The following is a 27,260-nucleotide window of genomic DNA, read 5'->3' on the forward strand; positions in this document are numbered from 1 at the left end:
AACGGCATCAAGGCAGTCAAATACGGACCTTAATGAAATTATTCCATCAACTAGTAGGTTTGTTTTGGACCGGATTGGCGAATATGGATTATCGAGGTCCATAAACAATGGCTTTTCTCCCATAAGAAAAAACGATTCCAATTCAAATGATAGTATGTGCATTATAATAGAAGATAGCTTCGAAATATCTAGTAGTCCTATGAAAAATGTAGAAGATCGCAAGCCAAACAATTTGATGGACGATACATGAGAATCCGGCATTTAAGAAGATAATTGAGAATCGTGTTATTGGCTATTCGTGGTGCGATGATATTCTAATACTCCCCAAAGATCCTTATGGAAGATCTGGACCACCTTTGGATGAAATCTTACATTGCTATAACTTTGCAATGAATTAATAATTTTAAGAAAATTTAAAATTCATGACTAACTTAAATTAAAAAAACATTTTAATTAAGGTTTAAGGTTTTTCATTACAGGGAGAGAAATGTTACAAATTTAATACTGAAGAAAATATTTAAAAATGCAGAAAATTACTACTAAAAAAAATTCGAGCTTAAAATTAAGAAATTTAAAAAAAAAATAAGGGTGGAAAGTTTTAAAGTTACCAATTTTCACATTTGACCCAAAATGGTGCACATTGCCAGATCGGTGAATTTAACAGGGTGGCAGCCGTTCGGTCGGGTGGCAGCATTTAGGCCATGTGGCAACGCTGTGTACACTATTCCGGAGACTTTTACACGCCTACGTGATTGCAAAAGATTCGGGAGCATATTTTAGTTAAAATCATTTAAATTTATTATGTGCGCATTTGCGATAACTTTTATAAAACTCAGAGCTCCCAATAAAAGCATGGAGCTATAAACAACAAGAACAATAACAACAAAAAAGGCAATTCGCGTCTGCACAAATACAAGTACAACAAAAAACAACGACACACAAAAGCCATTGCCACAAAAAATATGGCGAAGGCGAATTAGTGCAATCTTGCAAACTTTCATATATACATACATACAAACATGCAAACATAATAAAATATATTGTGCACAGGTAAATGCCTGCATAGTGTAAATGTATGCATTCGTCTGCATACCATACATATGTACATGTGTACACATGCATATTAAAGTACATACCGTACAAGTAGATGTTTGTGATCTATTGTAATGTTTGGGTAACGAAAACATGTGTATGTATGTATGTACATAAGCTCATACATCTGTTTGTAGTGTATATGGCAAGCAATTGATTTTGCTCGCACTCAGATGAAATGAAAGAAAAAAATAAAATATATATATGTGTAGGCACAGCAGCCATTTCGATAGTCCAATGATGGGAATCTGCCTTCTGCAGTTACGGGAAACCGATTCATTAGGTTGATCCAACGTTTACGTTCCCTGCCATATGTACATACATACGTACATATGTACATCTGCATGTAAATGTATGTATGTATGGTTATTCATACATATGCATGTGGAATAGTGCAGAGTGCGAATTTCCTTTCGATAGCAACGCAAGCGCACCGATAACTTCTTTCGATTGTCATTGCTGCTCCGCTGACTAAATCTGTTGCGGCTGCTTTCGGCACGTACATACTCTACATATGTATTTGTTGTACGTACATACATACAGATGTGTATGTACGTACGTTTGTATATGTGAGTCTTTCGCACGGCGACGGCGCCTGTCTGGCGAAAGTGATTTTTCAGTAAAACTTCGCAGCTTCATGTCGACGGACGGACGGAGTGAAGTGTAGTGCAGGTCGATCGGTCCGGTGGAGCCAAATTGACGATGTCGTAAAGGTGCCAAGCGAGCGTGCAACTGACTCCGTTTCTTTTTATTAATGCGTGCGTGTGTTTGTCGTGTGTGTGTGTTGGTGTGGTGTGCGTGTGCTTATTGTTGTCTTTACAGTTTTCTTTGCATTAGCCTTGCTTGTTTTTGTTTTTTAATATTATTTTTCGGCTACATACATACACGTACATATGTAGGTCTGGACATTTAGAACTTATTGCGTTAAAGTGTATGTATGTATTTAGTTCCGTCTGTGTGAATTTGATGTACGTGTGGGGTATACGCAAACAAAGGAGATATTTGCGTTCTCATCTCTCATCTCTTTCTGTTTTGAATGTGTAAAGTGCAGGACAAGGTAAATTGAACAAAACAAAGTGCAGCATGGCGGCGACTCAAGCCGAGCCACTAAAAGTACCAGTAAAAAGACAATTGAATGCATTAGAAATTGTGTGTGTGCCCATAGATAAACATTAAAAATTATTAAAGCCATTACCATTGCTTTGACACTCCGTAAATGTCCATGCAAAAAGATTTAAATGTATACGTGTGTGTGTTTATGTGCGTGCGTGCACGAAGATTTTACATTGTATTTGCCTGCCTTCAGCCTGTCAGTCCAGCAGCTGTCAAAGCTTGGACTCGAGGCCTCTCTCTCTCTCTCTCTCTCTCTCGGCTCTCACAGCTGCCCGCTGTCAACCTGAGTCAACCTTCAAACAGTGCACAGTGGCGCCAGAGGCGCCAGAGGCGCCAAAAAAAGGAATTGGATTGTTATCTCATGCAGAAGTTAAATCCATACTAACATTTGGTTTACTACAAATAACTTTGATTCTACTGTGCTGATGTCGCTGCCACAGCTGGTGTGGTCAGCAGTAGCATTCAAAACTTTTGTTTAAATTTCTTGTTCTTTGTGTCCCCAAAACATAGAGGATTCATTATTCAAACTCGAGACAGACAAAGCAAATCGGCAAGTAAAAGAAAACAAAAACAAAGCGAAACGTGCACAAGCGCAAATACAAGATGCGCAAGTCCAAAAACAAATATACCAAAAAACGGTTTGGCAAACAAAATTGCCAATGCAAATGAGAAAGAGGCAGCACAGCAATAATAGAAACAGATCGTCAAGCGTCGTAAAAGTTGTATTAGGTAGCTGTAATTTGTTTTTATTACCTGTTTAAAATAGTTTCACATTTGAGCCAAAACAAATTTTCATATACATTTATTTATGTATGTGCCTATGTTTGTGTGCGTGTATCTGATTTTATTTTGCTTGCATCGATTGAAACTAAAACACGTGCTTTTATCGTTATCGTTTTTAAATAGAGTGAAATCATTAAAAGGACCCAACAGGAGAGAGTGAGAGGGAACGAGACAGAGAGAGAAAGAGGACATTGCTCAAAGTCAAAGCACTAGCCAAATAAGCAAATCGCAACAACAACAAAACCGAACGACGCGACGCGACGTCACAAAGCGAAAGGCAGCAAAGCAAAGAGAGCAAACGCGTCGTCGTTGTCACTGCAAAAGCTGAGCGTATGCTGTGTGTGGTGGGCGCTCAAAAACTATGCGCTTTGGTTGAGGAGTGAAGTAAAGTGAAGTGCAGCAAAAGCAAAACAACAACAAGCAACAACATCAGCAAGGAGAACAACGGCAAACAGCCAATCGGAAATATAAAGAAAAGAACGAACGACGAACGTGTGCTTGGGCTATTAATGATGGCGTTGATAATGATGAAGTTTTTGTTGCTGCCAGCTAATGCGCTCTTGATGACAATCTACCTCCAACAATAATAACATAAGCAAAATTCATAAGAATAGCTGTAACAACAAGAAAACAAAAACGCCACCTATTGTCGAGCATACGTACACACAACAAGATTGCGAAAGAGAGTGCAAAGGAACAAGAGTGAGACAGTGACAGAAAAGAAGCCACATGCCACAACAAAAATAAAGCGAATAAGAATAAACACAAATACAATAATAACAACAACAAAAGCAATAATAAATACAACGAGACGCCGAGACGCTTACATTGTGCATTGCCGCATATGTGTGTGTCTGTTTCTGTGTAGGTGTCTTAGTGGTGTCTTAGCTTGCGGTGCTGCTTCCCCTTCTGCCCCCTGCCACCACCCGCATCCCTCACAAGACAAACGGACAACTGCTCCGGTGGGAGGCGAATCCGTGACTGACTATTGTCGTCACGTTGCCTTGCCCGCCACAATATGGCGTGCCTTAACACACTGAAGCAAGAAATCAAAACACTGGAGAAAATCTTTCCGAAGAATCACGAACGCTTTCAGATACTCAATTCCAGCGTAGACGAACTTCTGTGCAGGTTCATCGATAAGAATGGCAAGCGTTATGACATACATGCGAACATAACGGTGAGTAAATGCACAAAAAAAAAACTCCATATAAATATATATGTATATCTATAACCTTATCATACGTATTTTTGGGGTAACTTCTGATACCCCAAATATACCCAGCGAACTGTGCCTGCCCCAATAGTGCTTATCAATTGCTGCAGTTGGAAACAGTGGAATTCCATTACGTTATGTTTATGTTTATAAAGTTGTTTCTAATGAATTGCAACTCTAATGTCATATAAAACTGTTTTACCATATTGTATACAAAATTGAAAAATTATTAATTGATTTCCCCACTTGAGAATAAAAAGAATAGAAAAAGAAAAACAAACAGAAAACTTCACGAGCGTTGAGTTCTTTCTGTGACAACAACAACAATAAAACATCAGCCACTGTAATTTTCCATTCGCCTTTTGCCTGTGCCCAGTACTAAATATTAATCCTCGTTTTGGCAAAAGCTCTCTTTGCTGATTCCATCGAGAGCGAGAGCTTTTTTCCGCTCTTAGCTTAGCCGCTGTCCCACTCCATCTGCCGCACTTGTGTCATCTTTTTTTGATCCCACTTTTCGTTTTTACCTTTTTTTTTAGCTCTCTCGGTCTCTCTCACACGCAGTGTCGATTGCTGTTGTTGATTCTTATATTTGGGGGCAGCGTGCTTCAATAATTTATGATTCATTGCCCTGTGCGTTTGCAAAGTTGCCAACTTGCCAAGTTAGCTGCTGTTCCGACTCTGCGACTTGGTTCAACGATCTAATTAAAGGTTACACGTACATATATGTATATATATATATGTGTAATTTTATTGACGCTGCGGAGACAGCTTTTGTGTTATACTCTTTGTTATACTTGTCTTTCTCCCTCTCTCACTTGCTCCCCCTCGCCTCAAAGTATATAAACATTCTTAAAGCAAGCAAATTCTCTTGTTATATCTTTAACTTATCTTCTTTTTGATATTTGTTGTTGCTATTGTAGGAAACGTATCCATCATCGCCACCAGTTTGGTTTGCCGAGAGCGAGGAGACGAGCGTTACAAATGCCGTACAAATCCTTAGCAACACAAATGGCCGTGATAATCACGTGATTAATCAGGTAAGTCTACGCTCCCTCCCCTCCCCTCACCATCACTCAATCTATCTTTATCTATATAACTCACAAGTTCCTTATTTAAAGAATTTACACATGAATTAATTTACAGGGACGATCATACAGGCTGCAGATTTTTTGTATTATTATATTTTAACCTGTTTTCATACACATTTCTCTGAAAAATGCAGAGTACATTTTATATCTATTATTTCACATAATCTCTTCAATCCAGACAAATATTTTTGTTAAATACAAAAAAAGTTTTTTTTAATATTTTAATTTACACAAAGATCAATCCTCAAAAAAGTCATAAAAAAGAATGCAGTATACTAAGGTTTTTAATAAAATAACTCAAAGGCTTTGTCTAAATCGCAAAGTTATTTATTATAAGTCCAAGTCGAGTTGAACTTGAACTTAGTAACTTATATCTTTTAGTCGTATTGATCGAATCTGTTCGTCGATTTAACTAAATTAATGTAACTTAATTACAACTCAGATATACAAAAAAAAATTCAGTTTTTCATTCCTTCTTCTATTTCTTGTTATAATAATCAAGCCCAATTATTTCAATCTTCTAACCTGTTACAAAAAACCCATAAGCAACTCCAATAAAATAATAAAAAAAATATATATACTATATACTAATATATATATAAACAATAACCTCACATACTATTTCTATAATTGCCTACAATATCTGGTATCCATTTACAGGTTGGCATATTGCTACGTGAGCTATGCCGTTTACACAATGTTCCACTGCCACCCGATATTGATAATTTAACGCTGCCGCTGCAAACACCGCCACCCTCCGCATCCCCTCTCCGCTTGGATCGTTCAGGCGGCGGCTGCGGAGGCGGTGGACCGGGTCCACATGGTAACGAGGAGACCGATTCCGATCAGGATGAAATTGAGGATCCCATCGGTGAGAGCGAACAGGAGAGTGAAGGCGATGAGGATTTACCACTGGAAATGGACGATGTACGGAGTACAAACAAAGTGCGTTTAAATTTCCATCGATTTTTCCATCCATTTATTTATTATAACAATACAAATTTTTACTCTTTCAAACAGAAAGATGACATGGAGGTGGAACATTTAGCGACTTTAGAAAGACTGCGTCAAAGTCAAAGACAAGACTATTTAAAAGTATGTAAAAATATATATAATATGTATCAGGGAATCAAAGTTACGGTTTCGGTTCCGGTACGTCCCGGAATAACTATTTCGGTAAAAGGTTCTATTTCAGTTTTTTTTTTCTTTCGGTTCCGGTATCAGTACCAGTAGGTAACGATGAATAAATATGACACCGAAATAAACAGACCTCGGGCAAAAAAAATTCTTCGAACGAATTAAAAAATATTTAAATGCAGAATGTATTTAGAGGCCAAATCATGATACAAATGACATTCCGCTTAAAAATCAGTTTAGTTCTGATCAAGTTACGACAGTTTGAAGTTGGTCAGACTGCGGGTTTAGCCACTTTACAAGTCCAAATTTTTAGTCAATTTCACATGATTTAAAAAAAAAAAATGAAAGGTCTCAGAATCAAGTTTAAAGAGTTGTTTTATACTAATTACGATATAAGGAGTTAATTAAAAGTGATAGCTTGAGATTTCAAATTTTGAATTTTTGAAATTTCAAAGGGGGGACCCTTAGCATTGAAATCAATATCTAGTAGAATCTAGAGGAAAAATTTTTTTTTTTAAGAATTTAATAAAATTTAAATGCAGAATGAATTAAAATGCCAAATAATGATTAAAATGACATTCCGCTTAAAAATCAGTTTAGTTTTGATCAAGTTATGACAGTTTAAAGTTGGTCAGACTGCGGACTTAGGCACTTTACAAGTCCAAATTTTTGTTCAATTTCACATGATTTTTTACAAAAAAATGAAAGGTCTCAGAATCGAATTTAAAGTGTTGTTTTATACTAATAACGATATAAGAAGTGAATTAAAAGTGAAAACTTGAGATTCAAAATTTTGAATTTTCAAAATTTCAAAGGGGGGACCCTTACCATCAAAATCGAATAATTACATTTTCTAAATGAACAAAAATTGAATACAGAATAAATTTTGAGGCCAAATCATGATCAAAGTTACATTCTCTTGCATCTCTTTTTGATTGGTGCTGTGTTCTTTATAGGGTTCAGTTTCTGGTTCCGTGCAGGCAACAGATCGTCTGATGAAAGAACTACGTGATATTTATCGGTCCGATGCGTTCAAGAAGAAGATGTACTCGATTGAGCTCGTCAACGATTCCATTTACGAGTGGAATATACGCCTCAAGTCTGTGGATCCGGATAGTCCGTTACACAGCGATCTGTTGCAGCTCAAAGAGAAGGAGGGCAAGGATAGCATACTGCTCAATATATTATTCAAGGAGACGTATCCCTTTGAGCCCCCCTTTGTGCGTGTCGTTCATCCAATCATCTCAGGTGCGTATCAAATCGAATTGAATTGAATCGATTAACTTTAAGAATTGTTATCAAATTGTAATTGTGATTATGATTATGACCAACACCAACCAGGTGGCTATGTTCTCATTGGCGGCGCCATTTGCATGGAGCTGTTGACCAAACAGGGCTGGAGTTCCGCCTACACAGTTGAGGCTGTCATCATGCAAATAGCTGCAACTCTGGTCAAGGGCAAGGCGCGCATACAATTTGGTGCTACCAAGGTACGATCAATTGAGTTGACTTGATCACTTGATCACCTGATCACTGTATAATATATTATCTCATCTTGTATCCGTTTCTTAAAGCAGGCGCTCTCCCAGGGACAATACAGTTTAGCACGGGCCCAGCAAAGCTTCAAGTCTCTGGTGCAGATTCATGAGAAGAATGGTGAGAGTAAACCCAATCAATTAATATTAAAGGAATTCCCATAACTTATTCAGATATGATTTAGTTTCGCTGAATCAAATCTGCTTTTTGCACACTGATTTGATTTTGATTTTGTGAACAGTTAATTGGCAATTGAACATAAAAATAAATAATTAATAAACATAAATAACCAATATCAATCTGTTAATACCGGTTAGAGGTTACAGTTTTGAAACTTAAAGTGCAGAAAACTTTACACATGTCTTGATATCACAACAAACAGTAAACAAACACAGCTGATTGCGAAATCTGAATCAAATCTTTATCAGTATTCGAAATTTCAATATTAACTAGTTTTGAAATTATTGTTCCCAGGTTGGTTTACGCCGCCCAAGGAGGATGGCTAAGATTGGTTCCGGTTTTGTTGTTTTTATGGACGTTTGCCAAATGTCGCCGCTCATCCAATCAAAAAAAAAAAAAAAACAGAAAAAACAAAAAAAAAACCATTTTCAACAATAAAAAAAAAACCAGACACTTGGCTAGCTACGTATTCATCAGAGAGCAACAACAGTAGAGGCAGAAGATGCAACGGAAATGGAAATAGTAGGAAAGGAGGAAGCAACAGCAGCAAATCGAACCCGCCATTCATAATTAATTTACATAATTAACGTTGCAATTGTTTACGTTAAGTTCTGTAATTTGTGTATAATTGATAAATATAATGAGGAATAATGCTTATATATAACAAACACACTCATAAATACATACACGCATGCACACCCACATACATAAACACACCCACATACATACCGACAAAATACGAGCATATTATGAAAATAAGTCGCAACTAAGATTGTAATTATCGTTTATGTTACGTTATGCTTTATATATACTGAAAAAAAAAACAAGAAACCCTGTCTGGGTGTGCGTGTGTGTGTGTGTGTGCTACATGTATAGGTCATCTGTATTTATATTGTATTATTGTGTCTACCATTAAGTTATTGAATGTCTCTACAAAAAAGAAAGCCAGTCTTTGGATCATTTTGTTAATAATTATGTTTGCCCATCTCCTCTTTACAGCAATATACATGAATTGCTTTCAATTCCATACATATATATATATATATATATAAACATTGAATTATACTTGTAGACGATAAAATTGTACAGTTAGCAACGATATTTACCAATTACCAATTCTTATAACGATTGCAATGGCGATAACAACAGCAGCAGCGTCGTTTTAATGTAAACAATATATATATATACATACATATATGTATATGTATGTCTGTTCATGATCTGTATATGTATATATAAATGTTACGATTATCGCAGGAGTTATCGCCTCTGTGTCACTTTTATTTAAATGTTAAGTTTTTTGAAATTCTGTTTTATTTTTTTATATTTGTTTTGCTCTCTCCCTCTCTTGTTCTCTGGCGTTTGACTATTAAAGCAAAATTCCACATAAACACACAGCCCATATACACACATACGCATACCTTCAGAACCACATATACATACCTATTTGTAAAATTAGTTAAGTCCCATAAATATGTATACATATATATACTAATATTTTTTTTAGTTTAAAAAAAAAAAAGAATGTAACTTTATTTTTCTCTCTAGACTTAAGGGAATGCGAATGCGGATGTAGTTATACAAATATAAATACACATATATATCTATATATACATATGTAGTATATACAATTAGAAGAGTTAACCGTTAAGCATAAACGAAACGAAAACAAAAACAACAAAAAATAAGATGAGCATAAGCAAATTCTAATTGTAAATTCGTCTTTCCAAATAATCATACCATAATGATAAACAATAAACAAACAAAAAATAAAATACAATAAAATGCAACAACGTAACGTATAAAGTTGATGAAAATACAAAAATAAAATGAAGAATATTAACAAGATAAGCATAAAATTTGCATATTTTTTTTTCTTTTATTATTATTATAATTATTATGATTATTATTGACTTTTCTTATATGTATAATTAAAGCGAAAGTAATTTGAATTTGTACAACTTTCAACTGAATTATGTATGATATGGATGATACATATAAAAGGATAGAAAGAGATACAGACTGAGTAAGTGTTTAAACTATGTAAATTAATCTATCGATCTGTTGTCGATTAATCCACAACGACCACATAGTTCTCGGCCGCCTTAGATGGTTGCATCCTGGCTGGCTTTGCCGCCTCCATGTAGCTAACTTCTGTCGCCGACTCGCTGTTGTCCAATGCCGCCCCGATGATCATCTCCAGCGCCCCCTTCAGCTGCAACAGTTCGCTGGTTAGCCTAATCTCTGCCTGCATCGTTTCGCTCAGTCGCTCGAGGGCGGCAAGCATCTGTTTGCTGTAGGCAAAGACTTGTGTATCAAATACATCCATCACTGTGCTTGCTGCATTCAGCAGCGGACGCATGAATCGCACCTCGCCAATGCGAGCGCAGAGGAAATCAATAAATGTGATCAGCGTCTCCTCGGAACGATTGGCAATTGCCCGTTCCAGGCCATGACGATGCAACAGCTCGATGATGAGGGCCACAATCATCTCCGGCTGTTCCTCAATGTACAGTGGTTTCAATACCGAATCCAGAGCTTTCTTATAGTTGTATTTCCTCAGATGATGATCGAATATCTTTAGGCCTAGCTTCTTCCTTCCGGTCGTAGCCATATGATCCACATGTGTGGTCGTATTCTCTGGTGCCATTTTCTTGCGCTGCTTACGGCGATGATTGGACTTAATGGTTGTCAGATGGCTCGGTTTGCTGTCGACAATCATGCGCTTGATGGACACCAGGCCATCAACCATGCCGACAACAACAGCCTGATCCTTGGCAGCCACTCCCAGACTGACCACCGCATTGGGATAGGTCAGTGTGTGCACCGTTTTATACGTGTTCACATCATAGATCTTCACATGACGATCCAAGCCGCCGGATAACAAACGTTTGCCATCGGAGCCGAGTCGTAAACATGTCACGGTCTTGTGGTGCTGTGACATTGTGGTGAGCAGGCGGCATCCACTCATCAGATCCCATACACGCACCTGAGTGCCGCCGGCGGTGATGAAGATCGAACCGTTTGGCAGGAACAGCATCGATTCCACGGGACTGCCATGGTCCAGAGTGTTTGTTATTGCATTCTCGATGCGTGTATCATACAAATTGATTTTGCCATCATATCCGCCGGAGACGAACATATGACTCGCCTGTGGATGCATTGCACCGGCACGTATATAATCGCTGTGGGCATCCTCATATGTCTGCACCACCTTCTCGTTGGCCACATCCCACAGGCGCACCGACTTGTCATCCGCAAAACTGGCCAACTGCAATTTGTCGGCGGTAAAGAATGTCCGATGTACGGGTGCCGTATGACCCTTGAACAGCCGTAGAATATTCCGGCTTGTCGTATCGAAGAGCTTCACGTGTCCCTCCTCGTCGCCGGCAGCCAACAGTCGACCATCCTGCCGGAACGATGCTCCATAGGCGGTCTTTTGGAAGCGTGACAAATTCTTCACCACGAGTTTTGTCACCAGGTTGTAGATTTGCACGCGTACCGAGCATGTCAGCACAAAGTTGTCCGGATCACTCGGACTGAAGTCCACATAGTCAATTGTCGAGTGCTCCTTGAGCAATTCTGGTTTCTGTTTGGGTTTGTAAATAAAAGTATTTGTACATATTGCCAGTACCTTATTTTGATCAATTGCATGCTTACCGCCAAGCGATCCCAGTAGATAGTGTCGGGTGTGACAACATCGGCCTTTTGTTGAAACCGCCGCACATTTGTTGCCTGAAAACGATGCATATTTCTTAACTTATTATTATTATGTTTAGCAATCGGCGTCAAAGCGCGCACGTGGGAAGCAACAAATATGTTGGTCTTCCAACCGCCGATAGACTAATATCGATAAGTCGCGATGTCTGCAATTCGGTCACATTGTTTTTGGTAAATATGAACATAGTTAACAGCACTGTTGGCCACTTAACGATTTTATTGCTACCTCGGGCTATTTTCAGAATTTGCTTGCTAGAAAAATTGCTATTAGCCAAATATATGGGTATTTTCAATATATGTTCAGTTATGTTTTATTATTAGTATTTTTTCTAAGACTTTGCAAAAGTGCAAGCAAAGATGTTTTCTTCTGTTAACAGCACTGGCTAACAGGCCCATTTATTGTGATCGGTATTTATTGCAATTTGGTTTAGCAGTTGTTCTGCATTTTCGGTTTAAACGTTTAATTCTGCAAATTTGTATTTCTAATTTGTAATTGTACATTTATAATTTGTAGAGCAATGCATTTATTTCAAATCAAGTTGAAAAGAGCTGTTAAGTTTACAGCTCACTAACATAGCCATGCTATCGATTTGCACATGTACTCGGTGCTAGACGATAAGTATCGATACTAGGGTAACAGCGTCAACAACAACGTTAGGCACATTTATTTACAAACTAATTTGTTTAACGTGTTTCGTTAGCGCTTAATGTGAATTGATGCCAAATGCAGCACAGTACAGCACAGCGGCCATGCGTGATTGACTAAAAGTGTCGTATGCGCTGCGTTAAATAAACAACAACAACAAGGAAAACAAGAGGCGGCGACAATAACAATAACAACAATAACTACTATATACATAGATTCAATTTTAATTGAAATTTATCATCGGTCGGTGGCTGCTGGTGTCGCTATTTCAGGCACTGTCCGTAAATGTCACAGTGACAATACCTCCTTACCAACCCCCTCCCCTCACCCATCTAATCACCCCGTCTGCACAATCCTATCACGTTAAACTTGTGAAACTATTAATTAACCGGAGATGGGCCTGCGTCAGGCTTGATGAGAAAAATAGAAATAATAAAAATGAAAGATGTGGCACAATTGAAGTTAAATATCAATTGGCAGCAATAAATGTGATGTGCCTAATACAATTGAATCGAACGCCAAACGATCAATAGTCACTCGCAGCTGGAGAAGCACGGAACGGGAGCTTTTGAAGATCTCTCAACAATATGGAGGACGAAATCAATGTGGAATTTAACAATGAGAAGAAAGTGTTATGCGAGAAAATCATACGTGACATAAACGCAGTATTTCTCAAGGATGCGGATTTGTAAGTAACTTGAATCGTATTTCAAATGAATCGAATCATATTTTAATTGAATCATTTGCAGATCCTCGTTCGAAATAATACCAAAGGAAACAAATTGCAACAAGTCGCCGGTGGTGCATGTGGATCACAATCTGGGCCTGGAGTCGTGGTGTGCCCAGCATGTCTATGATCATGCCCATCGTACGCTCATCTTGCATCGCCGCCAGACAACGCAACAACAACTGAGGACGCTGCAACAGCAACAACAAAGCGATGCACTGGCCAAGTACCTGAATGTGGCACTCTTGATCAATCCGGATGTGACAACCTTCTGGCACATCCGTCGTCAGCTGGTCCAAAAGAATCGACTTAGTATCAACAAGGAGCTGCAATTCTCCGCCCTTGTGCTCTCCATGAAGCCAAAGTCCAACGAGGCGTTCGCCTATCGCCGCTGGCTCTACTCCTTTCAAAGTAAGTTCACAGAAGATTCCATCAAGTGAAGGCAATTCAAATTGATGTCAGTAGAAGTCTGGCAATCTCAAGGTACATTTATATAAGTTGTCGTATTTCTGACTCCAAATCTGTTCTCACTGCCCTGAGTAACGGGATATACATTAGACTGCATCGTTAAAAAAAAAAAAATGCTAACACAAATTCGAAATCTACGGACAATTCTAAGATGTTTTCACCAAGAAACCATAGCTCTTAAATAAATTCCTAATCCCCGCTCTTCAAGCCACAATACATTTAAATTCACTTAAATAAATTAAAAAAATTTAAGTATTCCACAGAAATTATTCTCATAGTTTGCCTACTCTGATTCGCATAGTATAAACTTTATAAACTATAAAGCTCACCAATAAAATCACGAGAAAATGAAGTTTTAGTACGAAAAAGTTTTTTGTTTGTTGAGATATCAAAACCAAACTCAAGGACACAATTTGTTTGAAAAACGATGATTGCACTTTAATTACATGTTTAAATTAATATTTGTTTGTTTAACTTTTTTTTCAAGGGATTCATTATCATTTTTAATTAATAGGCGTTCTATGCTAACTTGTCTTTCAAGGAGACCTCAGAGATTTCAACAAATCTCGCAATCTTTTTTTTTTTAGAAGACTGACAATGACAGTTAATTTGGATAGGCGGTCTGTGACGGTCATGAATCGGTTACTAAACGGTTATATCGACTTGAATTGAATTTCGCTATCGTTATAATGAAAAAGTTTTGTTAAATCCCTGACCAAAAGTGAGGCCAACTAATTCTTGTATTAATTGTGTCTTTTCAGGCGCCGATGCCATTGATTGGCCACACGAGATTAGCATTTGTGAGCGTGCCGCCGATCGTTGTGCTGGCAATTATCATGCCTGGTCCCATCGCCAGTGGGTGCTCCAGAATGCACCCTGCCTGCTGCAATCGGAGCTGATGCGGACGGAGAAGTTTATCCGCAAGCATATTAGTGACTACAGCAGCTATCATTATCGCCAGGTGCTGCTGAATCGTGCCTATGAGTTGGGCTTCTATATGACAGACGAGTCACAGCCTCAGCTGGTGAGCTTAAGGGAGCTGTTAGCTCAGTATGACCTCAAGTCTGAAGAGAATGGGGAAACGGATGCGGATGCGGATGCAGGCGAATCGCTAATAAAACTGTTATTGCCCAATCTCAATCGGAAGAGCATTAGCGCCCAGAGATTGCGATCCTTTCTCTTCTGCTGCAATGTGGCTGCCCATGATATGCGTCTGTGTGCGGAACAACGGACAATGTATGGTGCTCGGGATTGCTTCGAGCTGCATCGGCGTGCCTCGCTCAAATTCATTGTGGAGCAGTGTGTGCGTCTGCTGACGGGCCTGGCCAGCGGCCTGGGACTGTATCTACCTCCAAGCAGCGGAAGCGATGCCAATGAGTTGCAGTCGCAGCTTCGCAAATTCGATTATGATTCGCATCCATTTCTGTTGGCAGTTCGACAGGTGGAAGACAAGATGGGCGAGAAGCATAAACGTTGGTGCAACATGCATCTCAATTTCGGCTATCAAGATCTATCCAAATCCTAGACGTAGCTGACACTCGAATCGCTCACTTTATTACCATTTTGAATTACAAAGAGAAACGTAAACGTAACGCACTCATGGAGGCTGTTCGTTCTCAAGCAGAATCGAAATTATATATACATTTATAAATATATACTATATATGTACATAAACATACATATATGTATGTAGCTCTCGTTATGTATCATCTACTACAATAGTGGACCGACCATCTTGTATGCCCTGTAACCTTGTTTAAATGTTAAGAATGAGCTCAAAGCAAATCATTTAGTGAATTCTCTATTCCATAACGGAATCAACAACTGCAATTCTTAAGTTTCAACTTGATAAATATATATTTATTATGTGTTATATAGATTTGGATTGCTTATCAATAATTTCAACTGACATTTGAGGGTTTTGAGCATCCCCAATGACTTTTCTTCTGCATTTCAATCGACTTTAATAGAAATTCAGTTATAATATCTTGATATTTAATTATAGAATGCTCTGTTAGCTATAACTAATAAGTGAGTAGTTGTACTTGTGTTTAGTATGACGATGCTCTGTTCAAATTTAATACAAGTTTCAACAATTTGTAGTGCATGTTTGTTAGCCAATTTGCAATTAGTTTTTAATAAATTCAACAATAGTAAACTTATGTAAATCTTTGTGTCTTTAATCTGATTAACCACGTTTTTAAAATATCATCAGCTTTCCAAAATGAAAATGAATTCCACATCAATGTTAATGGAGAACTATTTCGGAATTTTCTTTTTAAATATGATTTATATCTATTAAGATTATTTCATATTTATAAGTATTACAAAAAAGATGTTAAAGCAGATTAGTTTTTGCTTGGAAACTATTATGCAAATGTTTTCAAAACGTTATTAAAATCTTTCAGAATTATTTGGGATAAGATAATTTTATTTTGTAATTTCGGGATATCTGAAAAACATTTTTTAAAAAGCTTTTTAATTTTGACTGAAAACTGTTTCAAAAATACTTTCAAAATATAATTATCTTGAAAAATTATTTGAAGTAAATTAAATCATATTCGGGGGTGTCACAGAAATTCCTTCCAACCAAGTTTCCCTTGAAACCCAATCTCACTATCAAATTGTGGTAGTCATCGAATTTAGTCGGAAAACAAATGACTTCTTTTTTTCCGAGTCAATTTACTGAAAAATTTAAAACGTTCTTTATTTGTGTCCCGGGATATTTAGCTAGGGTATAAAAAGTGATTTTCCTGTGACAAACTTCGAAAATGATTGATTTTTAAACTATTTTAAATTAAGTTTTATAAGTTAAAGATAATTGCATAGTTTAGTTAAATTTGTCATTGAAGAGAAATTCAAGCTAAGCCAAAACCACAAAGACGCAGGTTCTATGTAGATGGTCGCAAAGGGTTGATGGCAGGGGAGGGGAGGGGTATACATTGGCTGATGCTTATATGGGCATGGCATAAACATCAATCACTGCGCATGTCAGCTGCTGGCAAGGGACATTCGCACGCTGCTGAGATGACAACAGCAACAACAACAACAACAGTAGTGGTCGTCGCAGCAGCAGCAGCAACATTGAAGCAGCAGTCGCAGCAGCAGCAGCAGTAAAAGTCGCAGCAGCAGCAGTAAAAGCAGCGGCAGTAACTGTGGGTTTTGGCTTTGGTTCAGTGCGCTATTGGAGGAGTTTGTGTGAGGCTGAGCTGAGCCTTGTTGTCGACAAAGACGAATACGTAGAACAACAAGAAGAAGAAGAAGCAGAAACAGAAGAAAACGAGGAGAAGGACAAATAAGTGGGCAACGAGACGAGACAAGTAGCACAGGCAGAGGCAGTGGCAGAGGCACAGGAAAAGCACAGCAAAAACAGAGCACAGTCAGACATATAACGGGAACGGAGCATCAGCTTAAGCGCAGTTGGTGTTGATGTCAAAGCGTAAATCGTAGTTTTTATAAACAATTTATAAGGTGAGCGCATGAATAAATAAAATAGCTAAAGGCAAGCTAAATAAACATTGCACACAAGCTTTTTACACACACCCACTTAAATGTGTATTTATGTATGTGTATTTAACTGCGCATATACATACATATGCATATGTACGTGTGCATAAATGTTCCATGTGTGCTATCGCTGCGTGTAAATGTGTGTGTGTGTGTGTGTGCCTGGCTTTTAAAATATTAGTTTTTCGTTTTCCATTTTTTTTTACTATTTTTTTTTATCTGTATGTGTTTATGTACATGGACATGCATATGTACGTTACGACTGTCCGGTTAATGGGGGGGGCGGTCAATCAGTTAACTACGCGTTAGTCGTTCACACAGCCCTGCGGGGTCCGTCTTGTGTCCGAAGGTCGTGCACATTTAAGTCACTTGCAAATCTCTCTCTCTCTCTCTCTCCCCCTCTCTCACATTAAAACAGATGCATTTTTAAGATGCCTGCATTTACTGTTAAACATGTATATACGTACAGTAAGTCAAGAAAGTGTCTTGACAAAATTATAATGCACATATGCATGTATTTGTACTTAGACTTTTAAAAATAGTTAAGTTTAAAGGTAAATATTCTTATTTTTTTTAACTTAAAAAAAGGAATTAAAATAATTATCCATAGAAATAATATTTGATCTCGTCAAAACACTTTCCTGATTAGCTGTAAGTAAAGTTATTAGACCACTATGCCTACATATACATAAAGTACATACATATGTATCTTTTTGCCCATAAGAATATCTATGTGCGTCTTGTTGTTTGTGTGTACATGCAATGGATACACCTGATGATTTTCTCTGCACGCCCTTGTCGATGTGTGTGATAGAGTGAGAGCGAGGACAGGACAATTAACTCATTGGCATTGATCCATTAACTATTTATGCACACTTTTGCATATTTACACATGTATTTACTTACATAAACACAGCACGACACTTATTCGTAAAGTTGTAAAGGTAAAGTTTTAAATCATATTTTTCTCTCATTCATTATTAAGAAATATGGTAATAGTGTGTGAGCAGGGGACCATCTAGAAAAAAATCGGAATTAGAGGGTGATTTATTATGGGCTACACATTACTTGGGTGTCTCAACTAGTTTTTTTTTTTTTAAATTGATTTTTAAAATTTTTTTCATGTTGCTAGCATATCTTTAAAGTTTTTAGTCCGATCCTGGTTGGTATCAAAATTCTTCAAAATTTCATAGAATCAAAGGAACTTAAGCCAAGGACTAAAAATAACAATTTTTCAATTCAAAAAGCGGAAACTAGGAATTGATTTAAGAACTATGGTTTCTTGGTGAAAATCTCTTAGAATGGACCGTAGATTACGAATTTGGGTTACCATCAGGGGTGCCACAGAAACCGAAACCAAACGAAAATCTCCCAAAAATGTATGGAGATTCGGGAGATTTTCGGTTGGTTTCGTTTTCTGTGGCACCCCTGTGTTTTTCAATGTCTTTGGGTCCATACGAATCGGTGCACTCTAATTTGTATATTATTAAAAGTGTGTATCGCTCTTTAACTTAACTGAAATCTTTTACAGCACATCCCGCACCCACCTACTTTAAAGTTTAGAATCAGTGCAACATATCGATAACTAGAGACAGCAACTGGTGCATATCCGTTTCAACAGCCAAATAAAAACATCATTATCGTCATCGGGTTGAACAGTTTTACAGACACTGCGCTGCTGCTGCAGTTGACAGTGGACAATGAACTCGCTAAACGACGCCTAACACATGCACACATGCACACAAACACGGACACGGACAGGGTGTGAATTTTGGAATGCTTGTGAATAAATGCAGGCAATGGCAACGGCGGTAGCAATGGCCTCGATAACCACGATAACAATGACGATGACAACGAAGCTGATGACACAACTGATAATCAAGTTCGCTAACAGCAACAACAACAAGACACGCATATAAACTGCAACACAATTTTAAGTCATGGCCGCGCTTTGGTTTCCGTTTCCGGACAAACGACAGCAACAACTAAAACTATTGAGCTCATCGTAGATACGCCCCAAACTGCAAATATACATATATTAACGTGCACACGTTAAATTCATTGTTAAGAAGAATTCAATTGGAATAAAATGGGCAGCCTGCCGAATCTACACGAACTGGAGGAGGCCGAACGGAAGCGTGAGAAGCGCAGGGAATACGAGCTACTGCTAGAGCAGCGGACGAGGGACACGAGTCGTGAGCGGGAGCGCTTATCGATGTTTGCACAGCAGCGTAAGGTGAGTGCGATACATAGATGATCGTGATGTTATCGTTAAGTTGAGGAATCAATTGCAAACTGCAATGCAATGCAAAGTTATGTTATCGATAAATAATGAAATATATCGACGTGTTATCGATAAGTAATGGATTGAATCCAAATTGAAAATGCCTAATTATGTTGTCAATTTCAAATGCAATTATAAATGACAAGTGCATTGTAATTTTATCGATAACTGATGGAATCAATTAAAAAGTACAATTTGTATGTCATTGATAAATTATAGATTCATTTTCAAATACACAGATGCGATATCGAAACCATATGACTAAATTTCAGTATGCTAAAGATTAGTTAGCCTATCGATAAATTAAGGACTCCAGTGCAAGATGCATATGTGCATACTGATTTTTTGTTATACTGAACATTTTGTTGAACGAATTTAAAAATATTTCAATGCCGAATGTATTTAGAGGCCAAATCATGATCAAAATGACATTTCGCTTGAAAATCAACCCAGTTTTGATCAAATTATGACAGTTTGAAGTTGGTCAGACTTCGGAGCTAGTCACTTTACAAGTTCAAATTTATGTTCAATTTTACATAATTTTTTACAAAATAATGAAAGGTCTCAGAATCAAGTTCAAAGAGTTGTTTTATACTAATTACGATTTAAGGAGTTGATTTAAAGTTAAAACTTAAGATTTAAAATTTTGAATTTTCAAAATTTCATAGGGGGGACCCTTAGCATCGAAATCAATATCTAGAAGAATCTAGAAAAAAATATTTTTGTTTTAAATTTAATAAAATTTAAATGCAGAATGAATTTAGAGGCCAAATCATGATCAAAAAGTCATTTCGCTTGAAAATCGGCTCTGTTTTGATCAAGTTATGACAGTTTGAAGTTGGTCAGACTGCGGACTTAGCCACTTTACAAGTCAAAATTTTTGTTCAATTTCACATGATTTTTTACAAAAAAATGAAAGGTCTCAGAATCAACTTTAAAGAGTTGTTTTATACTAATTACGATATAAGGAGTTGATTAAAAGTGAAAACTTGAGATTTAAAATTTTGAATTTTCGAAATTTCAAAGGGGGGACCCTTAGCATCGAAATCAATATCTAGAAGAATCTAGCAAAAATATTTTTTTTTAAGAATTTAATAAAATTTAAATACAGAACGAATTTAGAGGCCAAATCATGATCAAAATGACATTCAGTTTGAAAATCTATTCAGTTTTGATCAAGTTATGACAGTTTGAAGTTGGTCAGACTTCGGAGCTAGTCACTTTACAAATTAAAATTTATGTTCAAATTTACATGATTTTTTACAAAATAATGAAAGGTCTCAGAATCAAGTTTAAAGTGTTGTTTTATACTAATAATGATATAAGGAGTTGATTAAAAGTGAAAACTTGAGATTTAAAATTTTGAATTTTCGAAATTTCAAAGGGGGGACCCTTAGCATCGAAATCAATATCTAGAAGAATCTAGAAAAAAATATTTTTTTTTAAGAATTTAATAAAATTTAAATACAGAACGAATTTAGAGGCCAAATCATGATCAAAATGACATTCAGTTTGAAAATCTATTCAGTTTTGATCAAGTTATGACAGTTTGAAGTTGGTCAGACTGCGGATTTTAGCCACTTTACAAGTCAAAATTTTTGTTCAATTTCACATGATTTTTTACAAAAAAATGAAAGGTCTCAGAATCAACTTTAAAGAGTTGTTTTATACTAATAATGATATAAGGAGTTGATTAAAAGTGAAAACTTGAGATTTAAAATTTTGAATTTTCGAAATTTCAAAGGGGGGACCCTTAGCATCGAAATCAATATCTAGAAGAATCTAGAAAAAAATATTTATTTTTAAGAATTTAATAAAATTTAAATACAGAACGAATTTAGAGGCCAAATCATGATCAAAATGACATTCAGTTTGAAAATCTATTCAGTTTTGATCAAGTTATGACAGGTGGAAGTTGGACAATTCTTTGACCTAGCAACTTTAACCGGTTTCGGTTCCGGTGTTATTCCCTGGTATCAAATCTTCGGTTGAGTCAAATAAAACCTTTCTTTCTCGTAGCAATAAATTCATGTGGTTGTTGATGTTTCTTTTCTTTTAATGCACTGTTGCAGCAATCTTCGTATAATGCTTACATCATGGCTGGACTTGGCATCGGTGGTGGTTCATTGAGTCTAACCACAACGGGAACAAACACGTTGGCAGTCAATGGACATGGCAGTGGGAATGGTGAGTTGAGCAGCGTTACGACCACCAAGAATCAATCGACATCCACAGCAACTGTGGCAGGTGCAACAACGACAACGGCAACAACCGCATCGGCAACGACAATGACAACGTTAAGCGGCTTTGCTATGCTGGGATTGGCGACCAAAAAATATTCGCATCCATTCCATCCACATACGTATCTACATCATTCCCATCCGCATCATCATCACCAACAGCAGCAGCAGCAACAGCAACAGCAGCAACAACAACAACAGCAGCAACAACAACATCGACATTCGCTGACCACACGACATCGCGTGCTGAGAACAAGGACTCGCAGCTCGGGAGGAGCACAAAATATCTGGGATGAGCAGATGATGGAGGTGAGTGGTGTGCGGGTGTATGTGGGTGGGTGCAAATCAAAGTAATGTATAATAAACAACATTGCACAAGCGATGGCAATAGTCCTCGCAATATTCCAATCTCCAGAGACGGATTCGTCCTTTATTTATAGAATCACTCTCGGAAATAATGAAAATTGTCTATCTGTTTCTCCCGGCGATTGGAGTACGTTTCAGTTTTCAATTATCTCAATGCCACTCGGACTACGGAATTGCGCATGGGTTGGGGAAAAACGCAAATGGCAAAGTGGAAAAACCGACATAATCTACGCCGTAGTTGCACAATAAGTAATTAAGTTAAAGAAAGACGTGTCATCTGATTCGTCTGGGAATCCCCACACGCCACCATTGACATTTAAATGAATGAATGTCAAGGCAAACAGCAAATTGCAGTTCCATTGAATTCTGTATTCGGATTATAGCATACAATTAAGACTTATGCATAATTTCCCACACATTGCACATAAATAGGGGATAAACAACTGCAGAACGTGCGCAATCTTCACCTTTAAGCATATTAATATCAATTCATCTAAGAGTTATGATGCATTTTATTCATTCAAGGTTCTAAAACTTATCCAATGTAATATTAGAGTGCTATCGAGGAAGAGTCTTGATATACAATCAGTTTAATTGACCATTCATTTACAGGTAGAGATGAATCTCATATATAGTATGTAGCTCTTAAAAAGTAAACCTGAAATGTGTGATATTAAAACAATCTTCTTCAATTGGAACGCAGTTAATTTAACAATTATTTAATAGCAAAAAAGCTTGAATATGTTCCCAATTCTCAAATAACTCTTTTGTCAAGTTTGAGATGTTTTTTAAAAACATTCAAATATAGAACGTGTAGAATTGAAATAATCTAGAAATTGAAATAAATCAAGCTAAATTTCTCTTTAAAATTCTCATTATTTTGTATACATTTTAAGTTCCCGCTTCGCCCGAAAAAGTATGCTATAGATTTGCAGTGGTATTTATTGTACAATAATTATGTTATGTAACAAAATTTTTTGTGACCATTAAAGAATAAACTTTTGCTTATATGTGCATAAACCGAAATCCCAAAGGTATTGCGAAACCGAAATATAAAAATAAACCGGTAGCCGGTTTGAAACCGTTATGCTAAGATTTTGGGCTACCGACATCCGAAAACCAAAATACAGACATAACCGATACCCTTACTGAAACCGATATTCGTTTCGGTTTAATAACCTGATTGAAATTAATACAGAAACGACCAATTTACGCAAATAAGATGTTATACTTGAACTACCAGTTTATACAATATTTAGTGTTTTTTTTTTAAGTATGAAAAACTTTTCTTTTTTTTTTTTATATATTTTTATATACTGACCTAATTAGTTTAAATCGGAAAATCATATAGCTGCCATAGAAAAGAGCCGTTAAAAATCAGGCATAGGTATAAAAAACGTTGTTTTTTGGGATATCTAAAACAATCTTGTGTTTTTCGCTAGATTTCTAAAATTTAAAAAAATAACTTGTACTACGAGTATAGTAAAATTTGAAAAAGGTTTCTTGCTCAAGTGAAGGTTACAACCTAACTGTGGTATAGTGTAAATAAGGATAAACATTTCTACTTGCAGCACCTGACAGCGTATAGGCATAGGTATAAAAAACTGTGTTGTTTTTTGGAATATCTAAAACAATCTTGTGTTTTTCGCTAGATTTCTAAAATTAAAAAAAATAACTGGTACTACGATTATAGTAAAATTTTGAAAAAGGTTTCTTGCTCAAGTGAAGGTGACAACCTAACTGTGGTATAGTGTAATTATGGATAAACATTTCTACTTGCAGCACCTGACAGCGTACTCTCCATCACCGATATCGACGCGTTCGCATCGAATTAATCCCGTGTCCTCGTACCAAGTGCAGGCGGCATTGGCGGCATCGCGACGTCGCGAGTCGATCAACAGTTCGATTGGAGCCACATCGATCAGGCGATTGATAACGTTGAACAATCGCAATTGCCGACACAAGGTGCCCGCCCATGTGCGCCAGAAGGTGTGGCGTCAGTTTACGTGTCTGAGTTTGGCCCATGGATTGATGAGTGCCGTCCTGTTGCCCGTGATGGCGTTGCAAGGCTCGAGTTCGGTGTGGCATCATCGCGAGCAGTGGCTGCAGATTGGACCGAACATCGGATCATTGCTGTTGAGTGCATTGTTCCTGTTTGCAGCCGGTATGAGCTTGCCCAGCACTCGACTCATCCGACGCTATGGTTATACGCCATTGCTGGCGGGTAATTGCTTAGCTGTTACCTTGTTTCTATTGTCGCATCTGTATGCCTCCATTTACACCTTGTTGCCGGCATATCTGCTGCTGGGATTCACGCTGAGTGCCGCCAACAGTTGCAAGGCGGCATTGATTGTCCACTACGGAGGCAGGCTGAGCTGCTCGCAACATGAATGCGCACAGACCTTGACACAGCCACAGCCACTGGCATCGGATGCGCTGCACGAGGAGCACAAGATGTTCTGCAATCGGGATCAGAAGGTGCGACGTTTGGCTCGTTGGTTTCGTGCCTCACAGGATCTGGGTTTCATCTTGGGTGCATTGTTGGCATCGTTGCTGCTTGCCTGCAATGCCAACGATTGGAATTGCTCCGCTGCCAGTGATGATGATGATCAGGTGAATGCCACAACTCCGACCAACTGGCCACAGTTCGAGGACTTTTACAATCGCAATGAGCATGGAGAACGCATCTGCGGCGCCGACATGTGTCCCCTCCAGCAATCGCAGTCGCAGCTCTCCTGGTCGATGGACAACAGTACGTCCTCCATTTTCGCGGGATTCATTGAAAGCGGCGCCCGTTCCGGCGGTCAATCCCTGCTCTGGCTTTATGTGGCATTATCTCTGCTGTCGTTGCTTCTTTCCCTGATCCAGGGACGTCAAGGATTAGTCACGGGCAGTAGACAGGAGCGTGCCGCCAAAGATGTCACAGATACGCTGCTCTTTGCCGGACCCTTGGCCTACTTTGTCGGCACCGAACAGAGCTACATGCTCGGCGACTTTCTGCGCGCATTTGTTTCCTGCTCCCTGGGCATTAACATGATCGCCGGCGCCCTCATCGGCATGGGATTGATGCAGCTCATTGTCTCCTGCACGCTTAGCATGCTGTTGCGACACACCAAGCGCATTGTGGTAATCTGTGAGTAGACAATCAGCCGCAAAAGCTTCAGAAGCTTCTGACCAGAAGATTTTTTTGGTTCCGTTTCGAGTTCCTTTTGCAGTGTTTTAACTTTGTAGTACCCTATAAGTTCATATATTCTTGAACAGCATAAGCAATCGAATATGTCCGTCTGTCTGTCTGTCCGTCTGTCTGTCCGTCTGTCTGTCTGTCCGTCTGTATAAACACCTAGATCTCAGAGACTATAAATGCTAGGGACACCAAACTTGCTATGTAGGTTAATCTATATTGCAAGAGGATCAAGCTTGTCTTAGAATTCGCCACGCCCCCTTTACCGCCCATAAATCGACATAGAAAATTTCATATCCAAATTATAAGAACAATTTGAAAGCTAGTGATACCAAACTTGGTATGTAGATTTCTCTATATTGCAGGCAGATCAAGCTCGTTTTTTTTTTTTGGATCGGACCATTATATCATGAAGCGCATATAGGAACAATCAGTCGAAAACCAAGTTTTAGTATGAAAGACTTTTTTGTTTTACGAGATATCGTAATCAAACTAATAGAATATGTATTTAAGCTAGTCTTATACATCCTTGCTAAATTTGGTTCAAATCGGTTCACTATATCATATAGCTGTCGTAGGACCGATCGGGCGAACTTCAAGTTTTAATATGAAAACCTTTTATTTTTTATGAGACATCGTAACCAAACTGAAAGAATATGCATTTAAGCTAGTCTTATACATCCTTACCGAAGTTGGTTCAAATCGGTTCACTATATCATATAGCTGTAATAGGACCGATCGGGCGAGATTCAAGTTTTAATATGAAAACCTTTTATTTTTTATGAGACATCGTAACCAAATATGCATTTAAGCTAGTCTTATACATTCTTACCGAAGTTGGTTCAAATCGGTCCACTACATCATATAGCTGTCATAGGACCGATCGGGCAAAAATCAAGTCTTAGTATGAAAAACTTTTTTGTTTTATGAGACATCGTAACCAAACTGATAGAATAAGGTCTTATTTTTTAATGTTTTTCCAGTCTTAGCTTTTGCCAGACTGTAGAATGTTGAATCAGAGAGTTCACATTAATGTCTCTTCTATTTCTCTGCAGTGGCTGGATTCTTTTTTCATTCGTGTCTGTTGCTGGCGTTGTCCAGCTGGAAGCCATCGAGCGATGACAGCGCTCTCTTCTATGTGATAGCTGCCTCGTGGGGCGCCTGCAATGGGATGTGGGAGACGCTGTTGCTCTCGCTGGTGACCCTTAATCATGTGCAGCACGATCATGTGACGGAGGTGACGGCACCACTGCAAGCGCTACGCTTCCTTGGATTGGGCATTACATTTGCCGCCCATGGATTTCTCTGTGAGTCGATGAAGATTATTGTGCTGGTGGTGCTGCTGGTGATCAGTGTGCCGCCGTATGCGATGCTGGAGATGCGATTGGAGGCACAACGGAAGGCGACGCTCATTAGCTTATGACGCAGTTACTTCAGCTAGTCCCGGAGGCGGGGCACTGTGGCACGCACCCATACCATGTGAGATGCGAGATGGTTGTTGCGACATGGTGAAACCCGATGAGGCTGACTGAAGTGGAATCCTCTGTTTTCAGTCTGGCAAACCACACAGTATTTAAGATGGCAACGTAAAAGTGAATTTAACGACAGTATTTTTTTTTTTAAGTCAAAGATTTCCGGGCAAAAGCTTTTTGTCCATGCCTAGAGATAGACCCAAGTCCATAAATCTACTTTGCACATATATACACTGTCTACACACTTATGTATGTATGTATGTATGTATGTATGTATGCATGTACTTTGTAACTGTAATTCTAAATTCAAATCTAAATGTAATTCTAATAAAAAACCAAAAGCAAAAATACATACATATACATACCAGTGCCATCAATGTTGTTCCAAAACTTTTGCCTGTGTTTGAAATCGATACTTTGACAAAAAAAAAAAAGCTCCACTGAAAGACAGAGAGAGAGAGAGAGAATGAAAGAGGAGCATGTAGAAGAAAGAAAGCCCTTCAA

At 38.0% G+C, this 27,260-nt stretch overlaps 4 protein-coding genes across 7 annotated transcripts; 3 read left to right on the forward strand and 1 right to left on the reverse strand.

Moving 5' to 3' along the window:
- Nucleotides 1–668: 668 nt before the first annotated feature.
- Nucleotides 669–8,963, forward strand: LOC117794090 (ubiquitin-conjugating enzyme E2 Q2). Of its 4 annotated transcripts, none has more exons than XM_034634568.1 (9): nt 669–1,050; nt 3,112–4,168; nt 5,125–5,241; nt 5,953–6,237; nt 6,313–6,387; nt 7,386–7,677; nt 7,771–7,919; nt 8,004–8,085; nt 8,440–8,963. In XM_034634568.1, exons 2-9 carry the CDS (start codon nt 4,007–4,009, stop codon nt 8,469–8,471), a joined length of 1,194 nt encoding a protein of 397 aa, XP_034490459.1. In that variant the 5' UTR covers nt 669–1,050; nt 3,112–4,006; the 3' UTR covers nt 8,472–8,963. The 4 variants fall into 4 exon arrangements, with proteins under 4 accessions (XP_034490459.1, XP_034490460.1, XP_034490458.1 ...); XM_034634569.1 differs by having other exon boundaries at nt 669–916; XM_034634567.1 differs by lacking the exon at nt 669–1,050 and adding an exon at nt 1,684–1,805.
- Nucleotides 8,964–10,051: 1,088 nt separating this feature from the next.
- Nucleotides 10,052–11,980, reverse strand: LOC117794088 (U3 small nucleolar RNA-associated protein 15 homolog). Its single transcript, XM_034634565.1, has 2 exons — nt 11,806–11,980; nt 10,052–11,734 (listed from the first exon to the last, which is right to left on the reverse strand). Exons 1-2 carry the CDS (start codon nt 11,893–11,895, stop codon nt 10,217–10,219), a joined length of 1,608 nt encoding a protein of 535 aa, XP_034490456.1. The 5' UTR covers nt 11,896–11,980; the 3' UTR covers nt 10,052–10,216.
- Nucleotides 11,981–12,488: 508 nt separating this feature from the next.
- On the forward strand, nt 12,489–15,874 carry LOC117794089 (protein prenyltransferase alpha subunit repeat-containing protein 1). The gene is made up of 3 exons (XM_034634566.1): nt 12,489–13,199; nt 13,261–13,649; nt 14,468–15,874. Exons 1-3 carry the CDS (start codon nt 13,099–13,101, stop codon nt 15,229–15,231), a joined length of 1,254 nt encoding a protein of 417 aa, XP_034490457.1. The 5' UTR covers nt 12,489–13,098; the 3' UTR covers nt 15,232–15,874.
- A 952-nt stretch (nt 15,875–16,826) lies between these two features.
- On the forward strand, nt 16,827–27,114 carry LOC117794087 (UNC93-like protein). The gene is made up of 5 exons (XM_034634564.1): nt 16,827–17,177; nt 18,745–19,449; nt 21,570–22,046; nt 23,886–25,236; nt 26,340–27,114. Exons 2-5 carry the CDS (start codon nt 19,303–19,305, stop codon nt 26,705–26,707), a joined length of 2,343 nt encoding a protein of 780 aa, XP_034490455.1. The 5' UTR covers nt 16,827–17,177; nt 18,745–19,302; the 3' UTR covers nt 26,708–27,114.
- The last annotated feature ends 146 nt before the right edge of the window (nt 27,115–27,260 follow it).

The sequence above is a fragment of the Drosophila innubila genome, chromosome X (genome assembly GCF_004354385.1).
Source record: "Drosophila innubila isolate TH190305 chromosome X, UK_Dinn_1.0, whole genome shotgun sequence".
Taxonomy (NCBI): Eukaryota; Metazoa; Arthropoda; class Insecta; order Diptera; family Drosophilidae; genus Drosophila; species Drosophila innubila.

Coding starts and splice junctions, on each gene's coding strand:
- LOC117794087 (XM_034634564.1), top strand. CDS start 19,303: ATGGGCAGCCTGCCGAATCTACACGAACTGGAGGAGGCCGAACGGAAG. Junction 19,450..21,569: donor TGTTTGCACAGCAGCGTAAG/GTGAGTGCGATA, acceptor GCACTGTTGCAG/CAATCTTCGTATAATGCTTA. Junction 25,237..26,339: donor CAAGCGCATTGTGGTAATCT/GTGAGTAGACAA, acceptor ATTTCTCTGCAG/TGGCTGGATTCTTTTTTCAT.
- LOC117794090 (XM_034634568.1), top strand. CDS start 4,007: ATGGCGTGCCTTAACACACTGAAGCAAGAAATCAAAACACTGGAGAAA. Junction 7,678..7,770: donor CGTTCATCCAATCATCTCAG/GTGCGTATCAAA, acceptor AACACCAACCAG/GTGGCTATGTTCTCATTGGC. Junction 7,920..8,003: donor TACAATTTGGTGCTACCAAG/GTACGATCAATT, acceptor CGTTTCTTAAAG/CAGGCGCTCTCCCAGGGACA.
- LOC117794088 (XM_034634565.1), bottom strand. CDS start 11,895: ATGCATCGTTTTCAGGCAACAAATGTGCGGCGGTTTCAACAAAAGGCC. Junction 11,735..11,805: donor TCTACTGGGATCGCTTGGCG/GTAAGCATGCAA, acceptor AAACCCAAACAG/AAACCAGAATTGCTCAAGGA.
- LOC117794089 (XM_034634566.1), top strand. CDS start 13,099: ATGGAGGACGAAATCAATGTGGAATTTAACAATGAGAAGAAAGTGTTA. Junction 13,200..13,260: donor TTTCTCAAGGATGCGGATTT/GTAAGTAACTTG, acceptor AATCATTTGCAG/ATCCTCGTTCGAAATAATAC. Junction 13,650..14,467: donor CTGGCTCTACTCCTTTCAAA/GTAAGTTCACAG, acceptor GTGTCTTTTCAG/GCGCCGATGCCATTGATTGG.